This window comes from Ailuropoda melanoleuca, chromosome 2 (assembly GCF_002007445.2).
Source record: "Ailuropoda melanoleuca isolate Jingjing chromosome 2, ASM200744v2, whole genome shotgun sequence".
Lineage (NCBI taxonomy): Eukaryota > Metazoa > Chordata > Mammalia > Carnivora > Ursidae > Ailuropoda > Ailuropoda melanoleuca.
In genome coordinates this window covers 34,155,412-34,173,174 of record NC_048219.1, presented here as the reverse complement: position 1 = coordinate 34,173,174, position 17,763 = coordinate 34,155,412, and the positions used below count along the sequence as shown (strand labels likewise).

Below are 17,763 nucleotides of genomic sequence, written 5' to 3'. Positions count from 1 at the left end.
GGAAGGAAAGCTTCCAGGTCTCTCTCCCTGCTTCTGGTAGTTTTGTTCTTCGTGGCAGCATAATTCTAAAATTCCCATGGCAGTCTCCCTGTATATGTGTCTGTGTACAAATTTCCCCTTTCTATAAGAATACCAGTCAATTGGATTAGGGGGCCATCCTATTCTAGTATGACCTCAATTTAACTAATGACATCTGCAATCACCCATTTCCAAATAAGGTCGTATTCTGAGGCCCGGGGAGGTTAGGACTTCAATGTATGATTTTTAGGGTTCCATTCAGCCCATAACAGCCAACCTCCCATTTTACAGATGAGACAACTGAGGCCTCGGTTGGGCTTAAAGTGAGGCCAGTTACTAACAACTAAGACTGGAGTCGAGCTCCCTCCCTCTTTCCTTCATTTAGCCTGTACAGGTATTGACAGATGAAAGGAAAATACTCAATACCCATTTAGTAGTCAAATTCTTCACCAAGGAGATCAGTCTCCAGGCTTCAGAGAGCAAAACAAGCGTCCCCGAGTTTTGCCACCATCATTTGCCTCCCAGATCACTCCACCATCCTTCCAATCCGCTCTTTCTCTCTTTCTCTAATCTACTTCATAAAAGTATGCTCCCCAAAGGGTAGGCCATGGACCACCAGCATCAGCCTCCCCCGGGAGGGAGCTGGTTAGACGTAGACTCGCAGGCCCCTCTTCAGACACCATGAATCACAGTCTTCATTTTTGTCAATTCTCAGGTGAGTCCTGTGCAACATGACAGTTTGAGAAGCCCACTTCTCAAGTATGGCCAGCATCATCTTTCTAAAATGCAGATCTAATGAGGTGCCGTCACCTCCAGCCCCAGATTCACCCACCCCCCACCCCCGTGGGCTTCCATAGGACCCTTAAGGGACTATTACACTCTGTGACGATTTCCTATGCATTTCTGGCTCCTCCATTCAGCTGTAAATCCCGTGTGCACAACTGCACCCTCAGCACTTGGGACAGGCTGAACCTCCAGGGCAGGATGGTGGCGGCTATGTGGGTGCCCTGATCTCTGGGTACTGTGCTCCTGCAAAACCATGTTCTCTCACTTTTTATGAAGTTAGCATAAGGCAGCCTTGTACAAAAAAGTCCGCTTGGGCTCCAGGTGGTCAACTTAGGTGCTGTTTCTAGCAGGTGCTGTGTATAGCAGTTGCTGGGAAAGCCAGATGGCTAATATTTGGAGAACTTCTGGCTGTGGGAAGTTACAGCCTCTTCTCTGAAGATGCAGCAGGAAGAAGAAACTAGAATGGAAGTTAGAATCTGGTGAGCCATGCCCACCAGGATAAAGTAGGGCCAACCCTAGCCAGCTCATTGCTATCTAACCATGGTTAATTCTCGTTGGATAATTCTGGCTCTTGTCTCAGTTCAAATGCCACTTACTCAAAGAGGCCTTCTGGGAACACCCTTTGTGACTCAATATACCCTTTTGATCCTCCTCTATTTTTCCTCAAGGCACTATGCTTACTTGAACAGTTATTATTCATAGGTTTGCTCTGGGTCTCCCATCATTAGAAGTTTAGGTATACTGCTGTATTCCCAAGACTTGGCATGCAGTAGGTGCTCAATTAATGTTTGTGGAAAGGATGTTGATGGAATTCCATATATGCACTAATTTCTAAAACTGTTAACATCAGCGCTTTTAAAAAGTTCAAGAAAGGAAAAAAATGTGTTAATATGAAGGGCTTTGAGGGATCAAAAAATGACAGAATATGGGATCCAGGATAGTCATGTGAGAAAACACCAAAACTTTATTATTTCTAGGCTACCAGTATCAACACACATTATTACAAAAATTTGCTACCGTCTCCCATAAAAATTTGCAGCCAGCTTCCCCTGTACTTACCAATACTATACCAACAGCAATGTAACTGTGGAATGAAGTGCTTTGGGTCATTGACTCTTGGCATTGGAAGGAACTATAGAGGCCAACTTTACTCACTGGAAGCATCTCTCCTCACAGGCATTTCTGGAAATGGACCCAATTCCTCTTTTATTGAACAACTCAATCCCCAGAGTCTGTAAACGTTCCCCTTATGCCACAGTTCACACCCTGGACCTTCCATCATGCTACACCTTTAGTGCCCACACTTTCAGTGTGCCAGGGTCCCTCCTAAAATGGGGCATGCAGAAGGAGGTACAGTATTGCATAGTCGGCATACCCAGTTCTGAATACATTGAGCCTCCCGCATCCTCTCCATGCAGCCAGCCTCTTGGCTCATGCTGAGCACAAACAGAAATGTAAAGGGGAAAACGCTCCATTTTATCCTCTACTCTCTACGACTACCACATACTGCCAGTCACCAAATGTGTGTGGGTTTCCCCACACCAAGCAATTCTTCAACACCAGCTGGGTATCCCTACTATCAATTCAGTTCTGATGCTATCTACCTAGAGTTAGCACAGACCCCACAGGTTAAGGGCTCAGTCCCACAAGACTGTCCCACCCCCTTCAGACATCAATCACAAGTCCAGGTTATTACCTGTGTTTCTGATAGACCCACTATAAATCAGGATTCTCACAACCCCCTCCTCAGGTTTGAGGAATTTGCTAGAGCAGCTCACAGAACTCAGGGAAACAGTTTATTTACCAGATTACTGATTTATTATAAAAGGATATAACTTAGGAATAGCCAAATGGAAGAGATGTGTAGGGCATGGTATGTGGGAAGGGGCGAGGAACATCTATGCCCTCTCCAGGCACACCACCTTCCCACCACATAGATGTGTTCAGCAGCCTGGAAATTCTTTGAACCCCACACTTTTGAGATTTTTAGGGAGGCTACATCATGTAGTTATGCTCAATCATTAACTCAATCTCCAGGCCCTCTCCCCATTCCAGAAGATGGAGGGTAGGGCTGAAAGTTCTAAGTCTGTAATCATGGCCTGGTCTCTCTGGCGACCAGCCTCTATCTGGAAGCTGTCCAGAGCCCATTGAGAGTATCGTCATGGGAGCAGAGACACTGCATCCCCCAGGAAATCTCAAGGGATTTAGGGGCTTTGTGTCAGGAACCAGGGTCAAAGACCAAATATTAGGACAAAAGATGCACCTGGGGCTGTTATCTCTTAGGAAACTGCAAGGGTTTTAGGAACTCCATGCCGGGAACTGGGAGCAGAGACCAACAGATATAATTTCTATTATTTTGCAACAAGTAAAACCCAAACGTTTATTCCATATAATGATTTACACGTACTCTTCTCTAAAGACATATATGTCTTTCGCATATATCTCCATTGATTTCATTTTGTTGGTTTTAGCTCATTTTCCTGCCAAGTCTTTTCAGCCTTCTTCTACCTACACGTTTACTGAAGTGATTTCAGTTATGGATTAAACAATGTTGACTAAAAACAGGGTTACACACAAATCCTCTCAACCTCTCCACCTCTGCCACAGAACGTTGACGTCAGCTCTTCAGTCACCACCATGTTGGCGTAATCTGGTTTTAGTCAACATGTACCAACCCTTAGCGCCCATCGCTTTTGTGTTTTGTTTTTACAACTAATATCATTAATTCTTTGGCCTGCGGTTTTGCCAGGGATTGCCCACAAGCCTCAAGTTTTGTGGTTTTATTACCCACTTTTATCTCTTTTAGAAAATGGGAATATTTGTCTCCTATCCGTTGGCATTATCTTGTTCTCCATGAGCTATCCAGAGATTACCCCTCAGGGTCCCTGTAACATGTGCATGCTGCTTTAGCAACATGGGCCTTTAGGCTCGGATTTAAAGCAATTAAGTATTATCTTTCTAGATCTTTATTTTTCTTGGCACCCATTGTGCTCTAGTTCATTTATTAGGCTTTCCGTGTGTATAAGGCTTTGTACTCAGTGCTGAGGGTGCACTTGTGCATACGGGATTTACAGCTGAATGGAGGAGCCAGAAATGCATAGGAAATCGTCACAGAGTGTAATAGTCCCTTAAGGGTCCTATGGAAGCGCACGGGGGTGGGGGGTGGGTGAATCTGGGGCTGGAGGTGACGGCACCTCATTAGATCTGCATTTTAGAAAGATGATGCTGGCCATACTTGAGAAGTGGGCTTCTCAAACTGTCATGTTGCACAGGACTCACCTGAGAATTGACAAAAATGAAGACTGTGATTCATGGTGTCTGAAGAGGGGCCTGCGAGTCTACGTCTAACCAGCTCCCTCCCGGGGGAGGCTGATGCTGGTGGTCCATGGCCTACCCTTTGGGGAGCATACTTTTATGAAGTAGATTAGAGAAAGAGAGAAAGAGCGGATTGGAAGGATGGTGGAGTGATCTGGGAGGCAAATGATGGTGGCAAAACTCGGGGACGCTTGTTTTGCTCTCTGAAGCCTGGAGACTGATCTCCTTGGTGAAGAATTTGACTACTAAATGGGTATTGAGTATTTTCCTTTCATCTGTCAATACCTGTACAGGCTAAATGAAGGAAAGAGGGAGGGAGCTCGACTCCAGTCTTAGTTGTTAGTAACTGGCCTCACTTTAAACCCAACCGAGGCCTCAGTTGTCTCATCTGTAAAATGGGAGGTTGGCTGTTATGGGCTGAATGGAACCCTAAAAATCATACATTGAAGTCCTAACCTCCCCGGGCCTCAGAATACGACCTTATTTGGAAATGGGTGATTGCAGATGTCATTAGTTAAATTGAGGTCATACTAGAATAGGATGGCCCCCTAATCCAATTGACTGGTGTTCTTATAGAAAGGGGAAATTTGTACACAGACACATATACAGGGAGACTGCCATGGGAATTTTAGAATTATGCTGCCATGAAGAACAAAACTACCAGAAGCAGGGAGAGAGACCTGGAAGCTCTCCTTCCTGGGCAGTTTCAGAGGAAGCACAGTTTTACCAACACCTTTATTTCAGACTTGTAGCTTCCAGAACCGTGAGACAATACAGTATTGTCTACACCACCCAGTTTATGGAGCTTTGATACAGCAGCCCTAGCAAATTAATACACTGATTTATATCACGAAGATCACATTCAGGTGACACCACAGGAGTTCACCATGAGCCTGGTGCCTGCACGGATCTGCGCAGAGAGTAAACCATGCAAATCCCCAAGGAAAGAGCATTGTGGGCAGAGGGAACAGCAAATAGAAAGCCTTGCAGCATGTTTAGGGAGGAGCGAGGAAGCCAGTGTTGGTGCACAGAGTGACCAAGGGAAGAGAGGATAGGAGGTGAGGTCAGACAGGCCAGCAGGGCTTGGATCACGGGCCCTGTGGGCCATGGCGGGAACTTAGGATTTGTTCTATGTAGAACGAGAAGCCATCGGAAAACTGCGAGCATCAGAAGTCACCATCTAAAGGATGGTTCTGGCTGCTGTGTGGAGGGTCAGTTGGAAGAGACATGAGTAGAAAGAGGCCATTTAGGGAGTCATTATAGTAATCCATGCAGGAGACTGTAACAGTGACCAATTATAGTCTCTATATAAAACCTGGACAAAACTTGGTGATTTAAGAATTCAAGTCCCCTACTTAGTCTTTTTTGAAAAGAAATAACTGATATAATACCTTATCTTTGTTTATTGCTTTTCTTGCTATATAATCTACATACCTTAATATCCATGAATTCAGTCTTTCCTTAAAACAGAGCAACATCAGAGCACACACTATTATATCCATTTTCACAAGTTCAAAGTGATGGAGTACTATGTTAAAATCATACTTCTCTTATGCCTTTTTACTACAGGAAGCTGTTTTTAATTATTTTCCAGGGTTGTAAGACATAGGCATAAAACCTTCAGTAAGAGTATATGGCATTATGTGAATGAATGCCAAATCAGTGTTATAAAAAAAAAAAAAATAGGTGCCCATCAATCCTAAATATTGAGACTATGAAATAAAAGTTGTTATTTTACCATTTGAAATTCTGTATTTAAAAAAGCAGAAGAAAAAGTAAATTAAAAAAACAAAACACTATTTACAACATATATGACAGGGGAAAAATTAATCCTCTTAATGCACGAAGAGCTCCTGCAAATCAATAGGAAAACGATGAGCAGCCCAGTTTCACAAAGTGGCAGAAGACCTAGATGGGCAATTCACAAAAGAAGAAATAAAAATGAACCTTAGATATGTGGGTGGGGGAGATTCAATCTGATTGGCACTACAAAAAAATTTAAACAGCAAGGAGACATTACCTTTACCAATAAAATCAGAAATATTTTTATAGTGGAAATAGCCAGGGTTGACAAGGATTTAGAAAAAAGAGTACTCATGTGCTATTGGCTTTTTTTTAATAATTTTTTTATTATGTTAGTCACCATACAGTACATCCCTGGTTTTTGATGTAAAGTTTGATGATTCAATAGTTGTGTATAAGTATACTTACCAAAAGCCTTAAAAGTGCATGTAGTTTGTCATGCGCACTGGGTATTATATGTAAGTGAGGAATCACTAAATCCTACTCCTGAAACCAATATTACACTGTATGTTAACTAACTAGAATTTAAATACAAACTTTTAAAAAGTGTACGTACTTTGGCATAGGATCTCTATCCACGAATCAATTCCGTAGAAACGATTATAGATGGATATATGGTTTGGTTTCAAAAATTTACATAATAATGTACAAGCCAGGTTCAGGAGGAAACAGATTACCTAATTCAGATGAGGAGGGTTCAAGAAGGGTTTGTTTATAAGAGTCAGAGAAATGCAAGATGTAGCAGGAACCACAGGCTAGCAGAGGCAAAGCTGTGACCAGCTCTCAGCCTGCAGAAATGGGAAGCGGAGAATGCTGCCAAGGAGGGAATGTTCTGTAGCTCAGGCCATCTCGAGAAATGTAGTGACCTTTGAGGAAGAAATACAAGGAGCTTAAGGCAATGTTGCAGGACAGAGCATCTTCTTCTGCCAGGGCTACACATTGGCCCAAACCAGCCGGAATCAGAAGGCATGAGAGCAGATCATTGGTCCACACAGATCAGCTTCCTGGGGTGAGGAAGGAGGCAGGGAGCTAGCAGCAAAGGAACAGGTCCAATAGGGCAGCAATACTTAAATTAGCAAAATTGAGGAACAGTAAATGTTCAACAAAATAGGACTAGGTAAATAAACTCTTCTATCAGCATGCAATGAAATACCACTGAGACATTTAAAATGTTCTCACAGAGACATAAGTATCAATATCTGTAACAATAATGATATCTGCATTATATTATAGACTGGATATTCTTGTAAAAGGTTATAAAACAGTACAAAACAAGTTCCTGTATGCCTATGTGGAAATTTTCTATGAAGAGATACTATAATACCTTGCCACATTTAGTTTAACCCCTTATAATTTTGAGAAATCATAGATTTGTATTTGTATAGTACACTTTTTTTAGAACTTAATTTTTTTTAGAGCAGTTTTAGGTTCACAGCAAAATTGAGAGGAAGGTACAGAGATACCACATACACCCTCTGCATTGTCTTCCCGATTATCTGCATTCCCCACCAAAGTGATACATTTGTTACAACTGATGAACTCACATTGACACAGCATGATCACCTGAAGTCTACAGTTTACATTAAGGTTCACTCTTGGTGTCCTACATTCTAAGGTTTTGGACAAATGTATAATAATAAATATCCATCATCATAGTAGCATACAAAGTATTTTCCCTGCCCCCAAAATCCTGTGCTCCATCTAGTCAACCCTCTCCTCTTTCCCTACAGTACACTTTTTAAATCCATGATCTCCTGATACCCCGATTTAGTTCAACCTAATTAAACAAAATAACATAGCAATAATTATTACTCCCCATTCCCATAGACCACGTGGATGTATCCAGAGAGAGAACTGTTTGTGCTACATTCTCTCACAATATGGACAGAAGTCCTGGCTCAGAAATTGTGCCTTAAAGCACTGAGCTAATTAGGGGAAAGGTGAGTCAGTTGCGCAATCACTTCGCTTAGACTTGCAAAAGCAAAACAGGGTAGAATGCAGTGCAAAGGACGTGAAATTTCAAGCTGATAAAGAGTGGCTCAGAGATTTAAAAGCAGCACAGTCTGCAGAAGTCCTGGGTATAGTCCACCTGAGGACATCATGATGAGACAATGTTTGGGGGTTTTTTTCTTGGAAAATTAAGGAAAATGATTCTGAAGAATTGTGCTTAATGAGAGCAGATTTTGATACTGATTAATCTGCTTTGTTTTTTAAAGTGAGTGATTTCTAGAAGTGTTCACTGTTACTCTTAAATTACAAGGTGGTCAGTTATATTACATGATCTCTTTTTATCTATTTAAATATATTTTCCTAAGTTCTTATGTACTACGAAATTTTGATCTTTTGAACTTCAGTTTTGCCCATCAATAAAGAAAGTTCTGAGGTTCCAAAGGAAAGAGCATCCTTTCTGTGCTCGGGTGATGAGGGAGGTGTTAATAAAGGAGATAGCTCTCTACTTTATGACTAACATAAAATTACTATTTGTTAAGGGTTGACTGAGAAGCAGGCTTGGTTGGTGCTAAGTATTTTATACATCTTATTTTGATAAGGATTATTTTTCTAACCTCACAGATGAGAAACAAAAAAATTAGACATGTGAAATAACTTGCCAAAGTCAAATGACATTTGGAGCTCGGATTCAAAATCAGGTGTATGGGACAGATAGTTCATGTCTTAAACCACTATACTGCTTGTCATCATGGGCAAATTTTCCACAATTATGGAAATAACTTTTTCTTTCTCTCTGCTGTTGTTTCTCTAACTTTAGTGTACATAGGAATCATTTGACATGTTTGCTAAGAATACAAATTTTCTTGTCCTGTTTTCAGAAATTCCAATTCAATAAGTTCAGTGTTATCCGGGGCGCCTGGGTGGCACAGCGGTTAAGCGTCTGCCTTCGGCTCAGGGAGTGATCCCGGCGTTATGGGATCGAGCCCCACATCAGGCTCCTCTGCTGTGAGCCTGCTTCTTCCTCTCCCACTCCCCCTGCTTGTGTTCCCTCTCTCACTGGCTGTCTCTATCTCTGTCGAAAAAATAAATAAAATCTTTAAAAAAAAAATAAGTTCAGTGTTATCCAAGCTTGTGTTTTACTATGCAGGTCCCTGCATGTTTATGACCCACTTCAGGTGGTCTGAGGTTCAAAGGTTAGAAATCACTGTCATTTTCTCCAGGTACAAGCACTTCATCCAACCTGGAGTATTTTTCCACATCTCATTTCCTCTTTCAGTTACATTTTAAATGTCAATTCCTTTGTGAAAGAAGATTCCAAAGTGAAATAAACATTGCCAAGAGAAGCATTCAAAACAGGGAGGGGAGGATATTGCGGAAGCAAGGCCTGTGCATTGTCTCCTGTTTCAATTTTTAGAACACCTTGGACTTTTGACTTTTGTCAATTGCAACTTGCCAATTGCACCTCCACCACCTCCTGGGACACATCCTTCCACTTTGGACTGAAACAGATATAATGTAATATCTATCAACTAAATAGCCACTTGGGTATTAGTTTCACTCTGTCAGCACCAATCAAAATTCCTTCAAAACAAGCTTTATAATCTTGTGGGGTTTGCCTTTTTAAGCATGCACTCTCTGCTTGCAATTTAGAACACACGTTCAATTTCAGTCAACTGTGTGCCTCCAAAATTGCAATCCCTCAAGACCCCAAACAAATGCTTTTGCTTGCTTTCTAGCTTCTTCTTGGTCAACACCTTCATGGAATCATTTCCATCCTCCTTAAGCCGATTTGGTTTGAAATTCCTCTATGATCTTTTTACATCCTCTATTTTTTCAGTTCTGACACTATTTTTAATAAATTTGAAGACAAAACAGTCCCCTGGATGCCCAGTAAGACGTTGACCAATAAGGTAGTCATGCATAGCTGAAAGACAAGTCATATAGAAGAAAACATCCATGTGTAAATATGTATCTCACGCTGTAAAACTGCATGTACGTGAAGAAAGCAGGACACAGAAGAGTAGGTGCGTTGGGGCATCATTTTCTAAAAGCTAAATGTGCGTCCTACCAAAGGACAGCTGTTGACTGGATGGCTTGCTAATTTTGCGTCTAAAATAACCCTTTTCTTTTATTCTGCCCTGAAAAAATAAACTTTGGTTATTTTCATTGATGTCAGAATTTGGCTCAATGTTATAAGGAAAGAAATGGGATACTTTGGGAATATAATGAATTCCTTGCCCCTGGGAAGTTCACAAACCAAAGCTGAATGTCAGCCATTTAAGTGTTCTGTAGAGGGACTTCAAGTCTAGCTGGGAAGATAGACTAGATGCGTTTATATATGTTCTTTTTTTATTAACATTTTAAAAGAATAAAAATCCTATTGTTTAAAATAGACAGTTTGTATATTATGGGTATAAAATTGAGGAGCAATTCAGAGGAAGGGGCATATGATTTAGAGCCTCACAGATCTGGGTATGAGTCTTAGATCTCTACTTGCAAGGTGGCCTTGAGCAACGTACTTAACTTCTCTGATCCTCCATTTTTTTCATCTGCACAATAGGGATAATAACATCTACTTTTCAGGATTATTAGGATAACATGGAAGAATTTATGTAAATGGATATGTGGTATCTGACACATATAAGCATTTAGAATGTTAGGTCATATAATTCCATTGGTGAAGAGATGATTTGGGCATAGGTTTGGGAGTTAAAGTACTTTAAAAATCTTTCTGAAGACTAAATTTCTATGATAATAATACATGGTATAGCTCTCTGGCATTAAAAAAAAGAAGAGAAAAAAAAAAAAACCCTCACACTTCATCACAATAACATTTGCTACATCAGCACAGACTTTACATTTCAGTTTCCCCATGGAGTTGGGTGAGATTTTCAGCTGCACTCCCCTCCCCAGCCCCATTTTATATTTTTATTTTGTTGTTGTCTTTTTAAAAAAAGGAAAGTCTGGTTGTGTTGATTATCTGCTATTACTTCCAAATAAGAACATGCTTTCATTTACTGAAATTAGATCCCCATTCACTGCGTTGGCACACTCAGGACTGTCTCCTCCAGAGGGTTGGAGGCCTGTTAGATGGCGCACAGTTGGAAATTGGTGGCACTGAGTTCCTGCCAAGGCTGGCAGACCTTTAAGATGGCATCTGGTGACCTTTTTGCTGAGCCCCCCTGGGTCCTCCATTTGAGATTTGATGTTCTCGGCAGGGGTGTAATCCAAATCAAATGTGAGATCTGGTTGAGTTGGAGTTACATGGGAGGTGGGCCGATGGGAGGTCTCCACACTGCTCTGGGCAGAGAATGCTACCAGACGCCCTTGCAATGTTTCTTTCTAACCCCGAGACTGAGCACTAGTGGAGGGTGGCGCTGGAAGGCTGGTTTGCAGGAAGAGCCCAGTGTGACAGGAGACCACTGAACAGTTTTCGCCTCCTTTATTTATCATCCAGCAATGCGGTAATCCTCTCTAATTGCTGTAGTTCCGGATGACACTGAACTTCACAGCGTCCCTAAGAGCTGCCCCTGAGCAGGGCGGAAGTACGTATGAAGAAGCTAGGTGTGCCTTGCTTCCAAGACAGTGTTGATGGCATTTTTTTTTCTTTCTTTCGAAATGGCAAACTTCTGTTTTCTACCTCAGGTAGAGAGTACACAAGGCTAGAAGAAAGAACTGTGGTTTCGTGAGCTGCGTAACAACCCATGTTGTTGACAAATTGTTTGTGCTAACAGGCACATGCCGTTTCTCAGCTGGGGAGTCATTTTCATGATAATTTTGAAGTGCTATGTATGGTTTTTTTTTTTTTTTTTTAAACAGCTTTTACTTTGAACAGATTTAACAGGTTATTTTTGGTTTTACATCTACTGTGACTGTTTTAACAGGCAGGCAGATACATTGCACGTTTCTCAGGCAATTCTGTCTTGGACTGCCCACGAAAGGATGTGGAAGGTGATTAAAGCAAAGCTGATTGCCTTCAGTCAGAGGAGTGAACTCTCTGCCCCAAACCCATTTTTGCCTTTACATCTGCATTTCTTCCTCCTCTACTTTCTGCTGCTCCTATCATGTAAATTTCCACGGGTTCTCTCCTGACCCTATTGGCAATAAGTAGCCATCTTGGTGCAATCAGGCCAACTTGGGTTTAAATTCTGGTTCCACTACTGAAAAGCCATCTACAATTGGACAAATCACATAAACTCTCTGAGTCTTAATTCCTTCGTCCTAAAATGAAAATAATACAAGAACCTACCTACAGGGTTGATCTGAAGAGTAACCAACTAGTGTATGTGAGTGGCTCTAATGTGACTGCCGTGTACTTAAATGCTCAGCAATATTATTTTTGCAACCATTGCAATTCATAGTTATTTCTCTTTCTTACAAACTTCAAACAGCCCTGATTCTTTGTGATATTCACTTGACATTGATTTATACACTAATTAGGTATGTTTCATATTTATGCAAATTTTATACCAATTTCTTTGAACATGTTATAGGAATATAATCTATCTTATATACACACATAAAAGCACACATGGCATACATATAGTCTTACTATATAGTCTTACTAAATTTTCACAAACGTGATATATCCTTGTGACAAACACCAAGATAAAAAACAAAAAAACCAGAATACTACAGATACCATGGAAAGCCCTACTGTTCCTTTATGGGTTCTCACCTCCCTAAAAAGGTAACCACTACATAGAAGCTATCAATCTGATTTCTGGAAGCAAGTTTATACCAGTTGTTAACTTTATTATTTGTGTTGTTTTTGGGCAGCCAAATGAAATTAAATTTCTTGAGGTCAGGGATCATATGTTCTATATCTTCTCTCATCGCAAGAATTATTTGTTAAATACACGCTATTGTTCTCACATTCCCATCTTGCTCTGTTATCATTCAGTTGCACCTGTCTTGCAATCCCAGCCCTGAATGAGCCCCCCTCTCTCCTCTGCGTCTCCACGAGGACTCAGGCAATCCTAGAGAAAAGCATGCACCTCTCAGACTGAAGCCACAAAACTGTGGCCTCCAACCTTCATGGCTACCTGGTCGTACCCAGCTAACCTTGCTACTTGTTCTGATCAGCTCTTTTCCACTCTTCATAGCAGTTATCTCAAGCCAACTGCCGTTAGTTCAGATTTCCTTCCCTAGCGCTTCCCCCCCCTAAGAGCCAACAGGTAAGCATACCTTATATATCAAAGACAAAAGTCAAGCTGACACCAAATGTACAAATAAATTTGCCTATATCCTCACCTCTCTCCCTACTACCCTGCCCTGAGGTTTCGTTTCTATCTCTGTTCTCTAGATGATGCCCCATCTTGCTATGTCAGGGTTCATCATATTTCATCGGTAATATCCTCTCTTTCGCTCTGGCTCAGTGGGCTCTTCACCATTGACATTTAATGTGTTAAAGTCCCCATGATCCTTCGACATGCTAATAATAAAGCCCTATCTGAAACCCATATTGTACTCCAGTCACCAACCCCTCTCTCTCCATTCTTGAAACCAAACTTCTTCACGGAGGTTATACTTCTGGTAATTCAGTTTCTTGGCCCCCTTTCTCCCCACCCACTTTGGTCTGGCGTCCACCTCCATTACCTCACAGAAGCTCCTTTGCCAAGATGCTGTCGGCATTCTTATGGCTTAATCCAATGGACACTTTTCAGAACTCACCTTTCTTCGGAGCCCCTGACACTGTTAACGATGCCCTCCCTCTGGGAACATCCTCTTCACTTTGCTTCCAAGACTCCACACTCCTAGTTCCCTTCTACCTTACTGAGAATTTCTTCTAAATCTCGTTTTAGGGCTCTTCTCTCTGTAAATGTAGGTATTCCTCAGAGTTCTTTTTTAGGGCTTCTTTCTTGCCTGTCCTGCCACGATGAAGAAGATTACTATAAAAAGTATACACACATTCAAATCATTGCCTTTGGTTTGGATTTTTCAAATCAACAAGTATCAGAGCAACTGTTTTATGCTCAGATACTATGCCATGCTTTAAGATGGATCTTTTCCATTGTATCAGTACTAACAGCTAGAATTTATAGGATGCCTTCTATAGCTATGTTGAAATTGACTTTTCCTGATTACAAAATATTTTCTCATGAAAAATATTTAGAATAATAATTTTATAAGATATTATAGTAATATTCTGAGTTCTACTACCCAGAGACACTTACTGTTTATTTCTGGCATATTTCTTTTTAGATATACTATGTACTCTCACACATAAACACATATTATGCACATGCATTTTACATAGTTGAGAGAATTATATTCTTCACTTATTTGTATAACTGGACATGGTTTTGTGTCATTAAAATTATTCTTAACTATTTTCATGGCTTTATAAATTCTATCATATGAACATAAAATAAAATACTCAACATATTCACCTACTTGGGGTTCAAAATTTTTCTTCTTCTGCATTTTTTCCCATAATACACAATCTTAAATATTGATTTAGTAGGTTAAACCATTGCAACTTCCTGACTGACTCTTCATATGTTTTGTCAAGTCACCCACTATATTAATTATATCTATTTCTATGGCCATTAGCATTTGACTTTCTTACTTCCAAAGAAGTTTCCTAAATTCAAATTGATGTCTTATATAATTGTTTTGATTCGTGAGTCTTTAGTTATTAAACAAGGTTGAATCTTTTTAAAATTGCATTTCTTTGAATCATTCCTACAGTTCCTTTTTTCCTTTGCTTTTCTCTATTTACTGTTAAGCTTAAATGGAGGACTACTGAGAGAAAAAGAAGCCATGGGTTGAGGTACCTGAGGAGAGACACAGAGCAGGACTGGAGCTTAGTAAACCCCCTTGACTGGAGTTTTTCTTCTTCTAGTTGCAAACACTGAAAATACCCATTAGATTTGTCAGTAAGATATATGATAACCTGTAGGGGTCATTTTTGACACTGCCATTACTTACGTTAAGGGTCTGAGAGCATTTGGATAGATTCTCCTTATGAATATGAGGAAGAGGGTAGGAGAAGTTAAACTCTAAGAAGACAATAACACAGTCTCTCTATGGTAAATAATTCATACACAGATAATCAATGTTTACTCCTTCGTTCCACCATGCTGAGTTACCACTGTTCACACCACCAGACTAACACCTTCTGTTTCTTATGCCAGCCTAGTGTATGCAGAGTCTGCCCTGTGAGTAACAAAGTGCAAAACTGTTTCTTCACAGCAAGGAAGATGAGAACTTGAAGGCAGAAACTCAAACAGGACTCCAGAAATCCATGACTGGTGGTGCAAAACAGAGGAGCAGAGACTCCCCAGCTCCTACCAAACCTACTAATCATCAAATCAGTCATAACCCAGATGATAAGGAAGAAAGCAAGCACCCAGAGAACAATCAGAAATTCCTGACGGGAGCACTCAGAAGCAGATTTCTGGATGGCAAAGTGAGTGACAAATACCCAGACTTTTCTTGGTAATTGACTAGGAAAATTCAGAATGAGGTTGGAAACCAAATCACACCACACACTCTTGTACTAATGGTAATTAATATATTTCATGTAAGATAGACTTGGAGTTCGTTTTTTTTAATCTGAAACTAAATTTTTAGGTCATTGTGTTTATTGCATCCTTATTGACCACCAATTGAGTTGGCCAGCCTACTCTATCCGTGGCTAACTCAGTGATCTGAGTAAATGTACATGCACATTTGCATGTGTTGGAGGTGGAAGGTCTGCCTGCTTTAACATTAGAGGAAGAGATCATTTATTTTCAAAATCCAATGCAACTACGTCTACATATCAAAAAATTATCAGCCAAAAATCTTGATAGAAATATACATCACTGTACTCTGTTAAAAATCAACCAAACAATCCACAACAAACTAACTTAATAATGATCAATCTGTAGGATCACTAATTTGTAATTAAAAAGCAAGAATAGCAGCAATTGAAAACTGGATCCAAATCAAGACAAAACTAATGACTCATTGATAACAAAGTACCATTTCCAAAAATTGCTGAAATTGCAATTAGACGGATACATAGAGTAGGAGTTTTGCAGTGCTGCCAAGCATTAAGTGACAGCCAAATATTTTAGTAGAATACTGAATTAGAGTCTGCAGTAAACTCTAACATAGCTATTTTTAGTTTATAATCTTAATAGCCCTTACTAAATCACTCAGATACTAGCTAGTCTTCAGTCATCTGAGAAAATAAAAGCCTATGGATTTGTGGTCTTTTGCTCATAAGAACTCTGTAAAGATTATAATTTAAAGTGGTTACTGGCCCACCAGTGGACCTCAAACCATAATCTGCAAGGTCTAGTTGAATGTGGGTCCAGAAATAAAAGTGACTTGTCCAAAATGTCAGTGGCAGAGCCTACACTGCAACTTGAACCTTTGACATCCCCCGTTAATGTGTTCTTCTGACTTTTTTTTTTTTTTTTTTAAGATTTTACTTATTTAAGAGAGAGAGCGCAAGCAGGGGAGGGGGCTGTGGGCAGAGGGAGAGGGAGAAGCAGGCTCCCTGTTAAGCAGGGAGCCTGACACTGGGCTCCAGCCCAGGGTCCTGGGATCATGACCTGAGTTGAAGGCAGACGATTAACCAACTGAGCCACCCAGGTGCCCCTCTTTTGACTGTCTTATAAGTAGGTCTTGAATTTAAGGCCTGGTTGGAACTGCATCTGCAGAGGTGAAATGATCCATTCTGAACATCTAAAGACCTCTGAGTTTTTACATAATTTTGACTCTAGCATTAATGTATTTGTTGTTACTCCCCAAGGATGACCTTGGTCATAATATTATAGTTATAAAACACTTTATTATTGCCTGATTACTTTCAGGTAAATTTTATCATTTGCTCCTTGAAATTAACCCCTTGCGGTAGGTACCAGTGTTTTTTCTATCACTATGGTATAGATGATAAAACTGAGGCTCAGAAAAGTTGAAGTCACTCTTAAGTGTAGAGATAAGAGGTTTATCCAGGTTTTCTTCTCTAATCTTTTCTTCCTTTTTTAAAAAAAATCATCTTTTTAATTATAAAGTATTGCATACTCGTGTACAATTTTGGCAGATGGAGAGTATAAGCAAGAAGAAAAGAAAATTCAATGAAAGAAAAAAATAATATATTTCTTTCTCTTTTCTCCATGCATATAGAATGAGAATCATTATGTATATATTCTTTGTTATCCTGCTTGATTCATTTCATATCAAGAATTTTCACCTTGGCTTCAAAAAAAATTCATCCTAAGCATCATCTTGATAGGCTCTATGAGAATCATACTCAGAAAGAACACTTAAATAGCATTTACTATGTGTCAGGCACCGTTCTAAATTCTTTACATGTATTAACTAACTCACTACTTCCAAGCACCCAATGAGGTAGGAACTTTTACTGTCTTCAGTTGATAGGTGAAGCAACTAAAAAACAAGGTCAAGTGGCTTGCCCAGGTCAAAAGGCTGAGAAGTGGCAGAGCCATAATTACAGCCTAAATCCTAAATCCTTAATCACCAACTGTAGTCATTCTTTTGCATGGATATAACATGGCTCATTTAATCCCTTACTGATGGGCACGGAAGTCATTTCAAGTTTCTCTCTTAGAAGTGGAAATTTGTTTCTTGATACTCCCTTCTACCACATCAAGCTGCCCACTCATGGTCCAGATTCTGCATTAGCCATTATCAGGGGCAGAATATTCCTTGAATAAGCTGTTCTTGGACCTCCAAGATCTGGATTCTTTGCTAGGCATGTAGTGCCAGAGGGAGATGATTTGCACCTCCCCTCCCAGAACTCAATGAGGCTTCTTGTGGGAGACTCAGCAGAGCTGACACCCAGCCACCAAACACAGCAAGACCTCCTGGGAGGTGTGGGGCCTGACTAATTGGTTCTGTCTCCCGAGTATGTGGTGCTGGCCTGCCAGATGG

General features: G+C 40.4%; 1 protein-coding gene across 1 annotated transcript in view; it reads left to right on the top strand.

Annotated features, from left to right (window-relative positions):
- C2H1orf87 (chromosome 2 C1orf87 homolog) overlaps nt 1-17,763 on the top strand; it is an 82,781-nt gene that overhangs the window by 13,569 nt on the left and 51,449 nt on the right. The window contains 1 exon segment of the mRNA XM_034641318.1: nt 15,070-15,286. Within this exon segment, the coding sequence (XP_034497209.1) occupies nt 15,070-15,286 (217 nt within the window).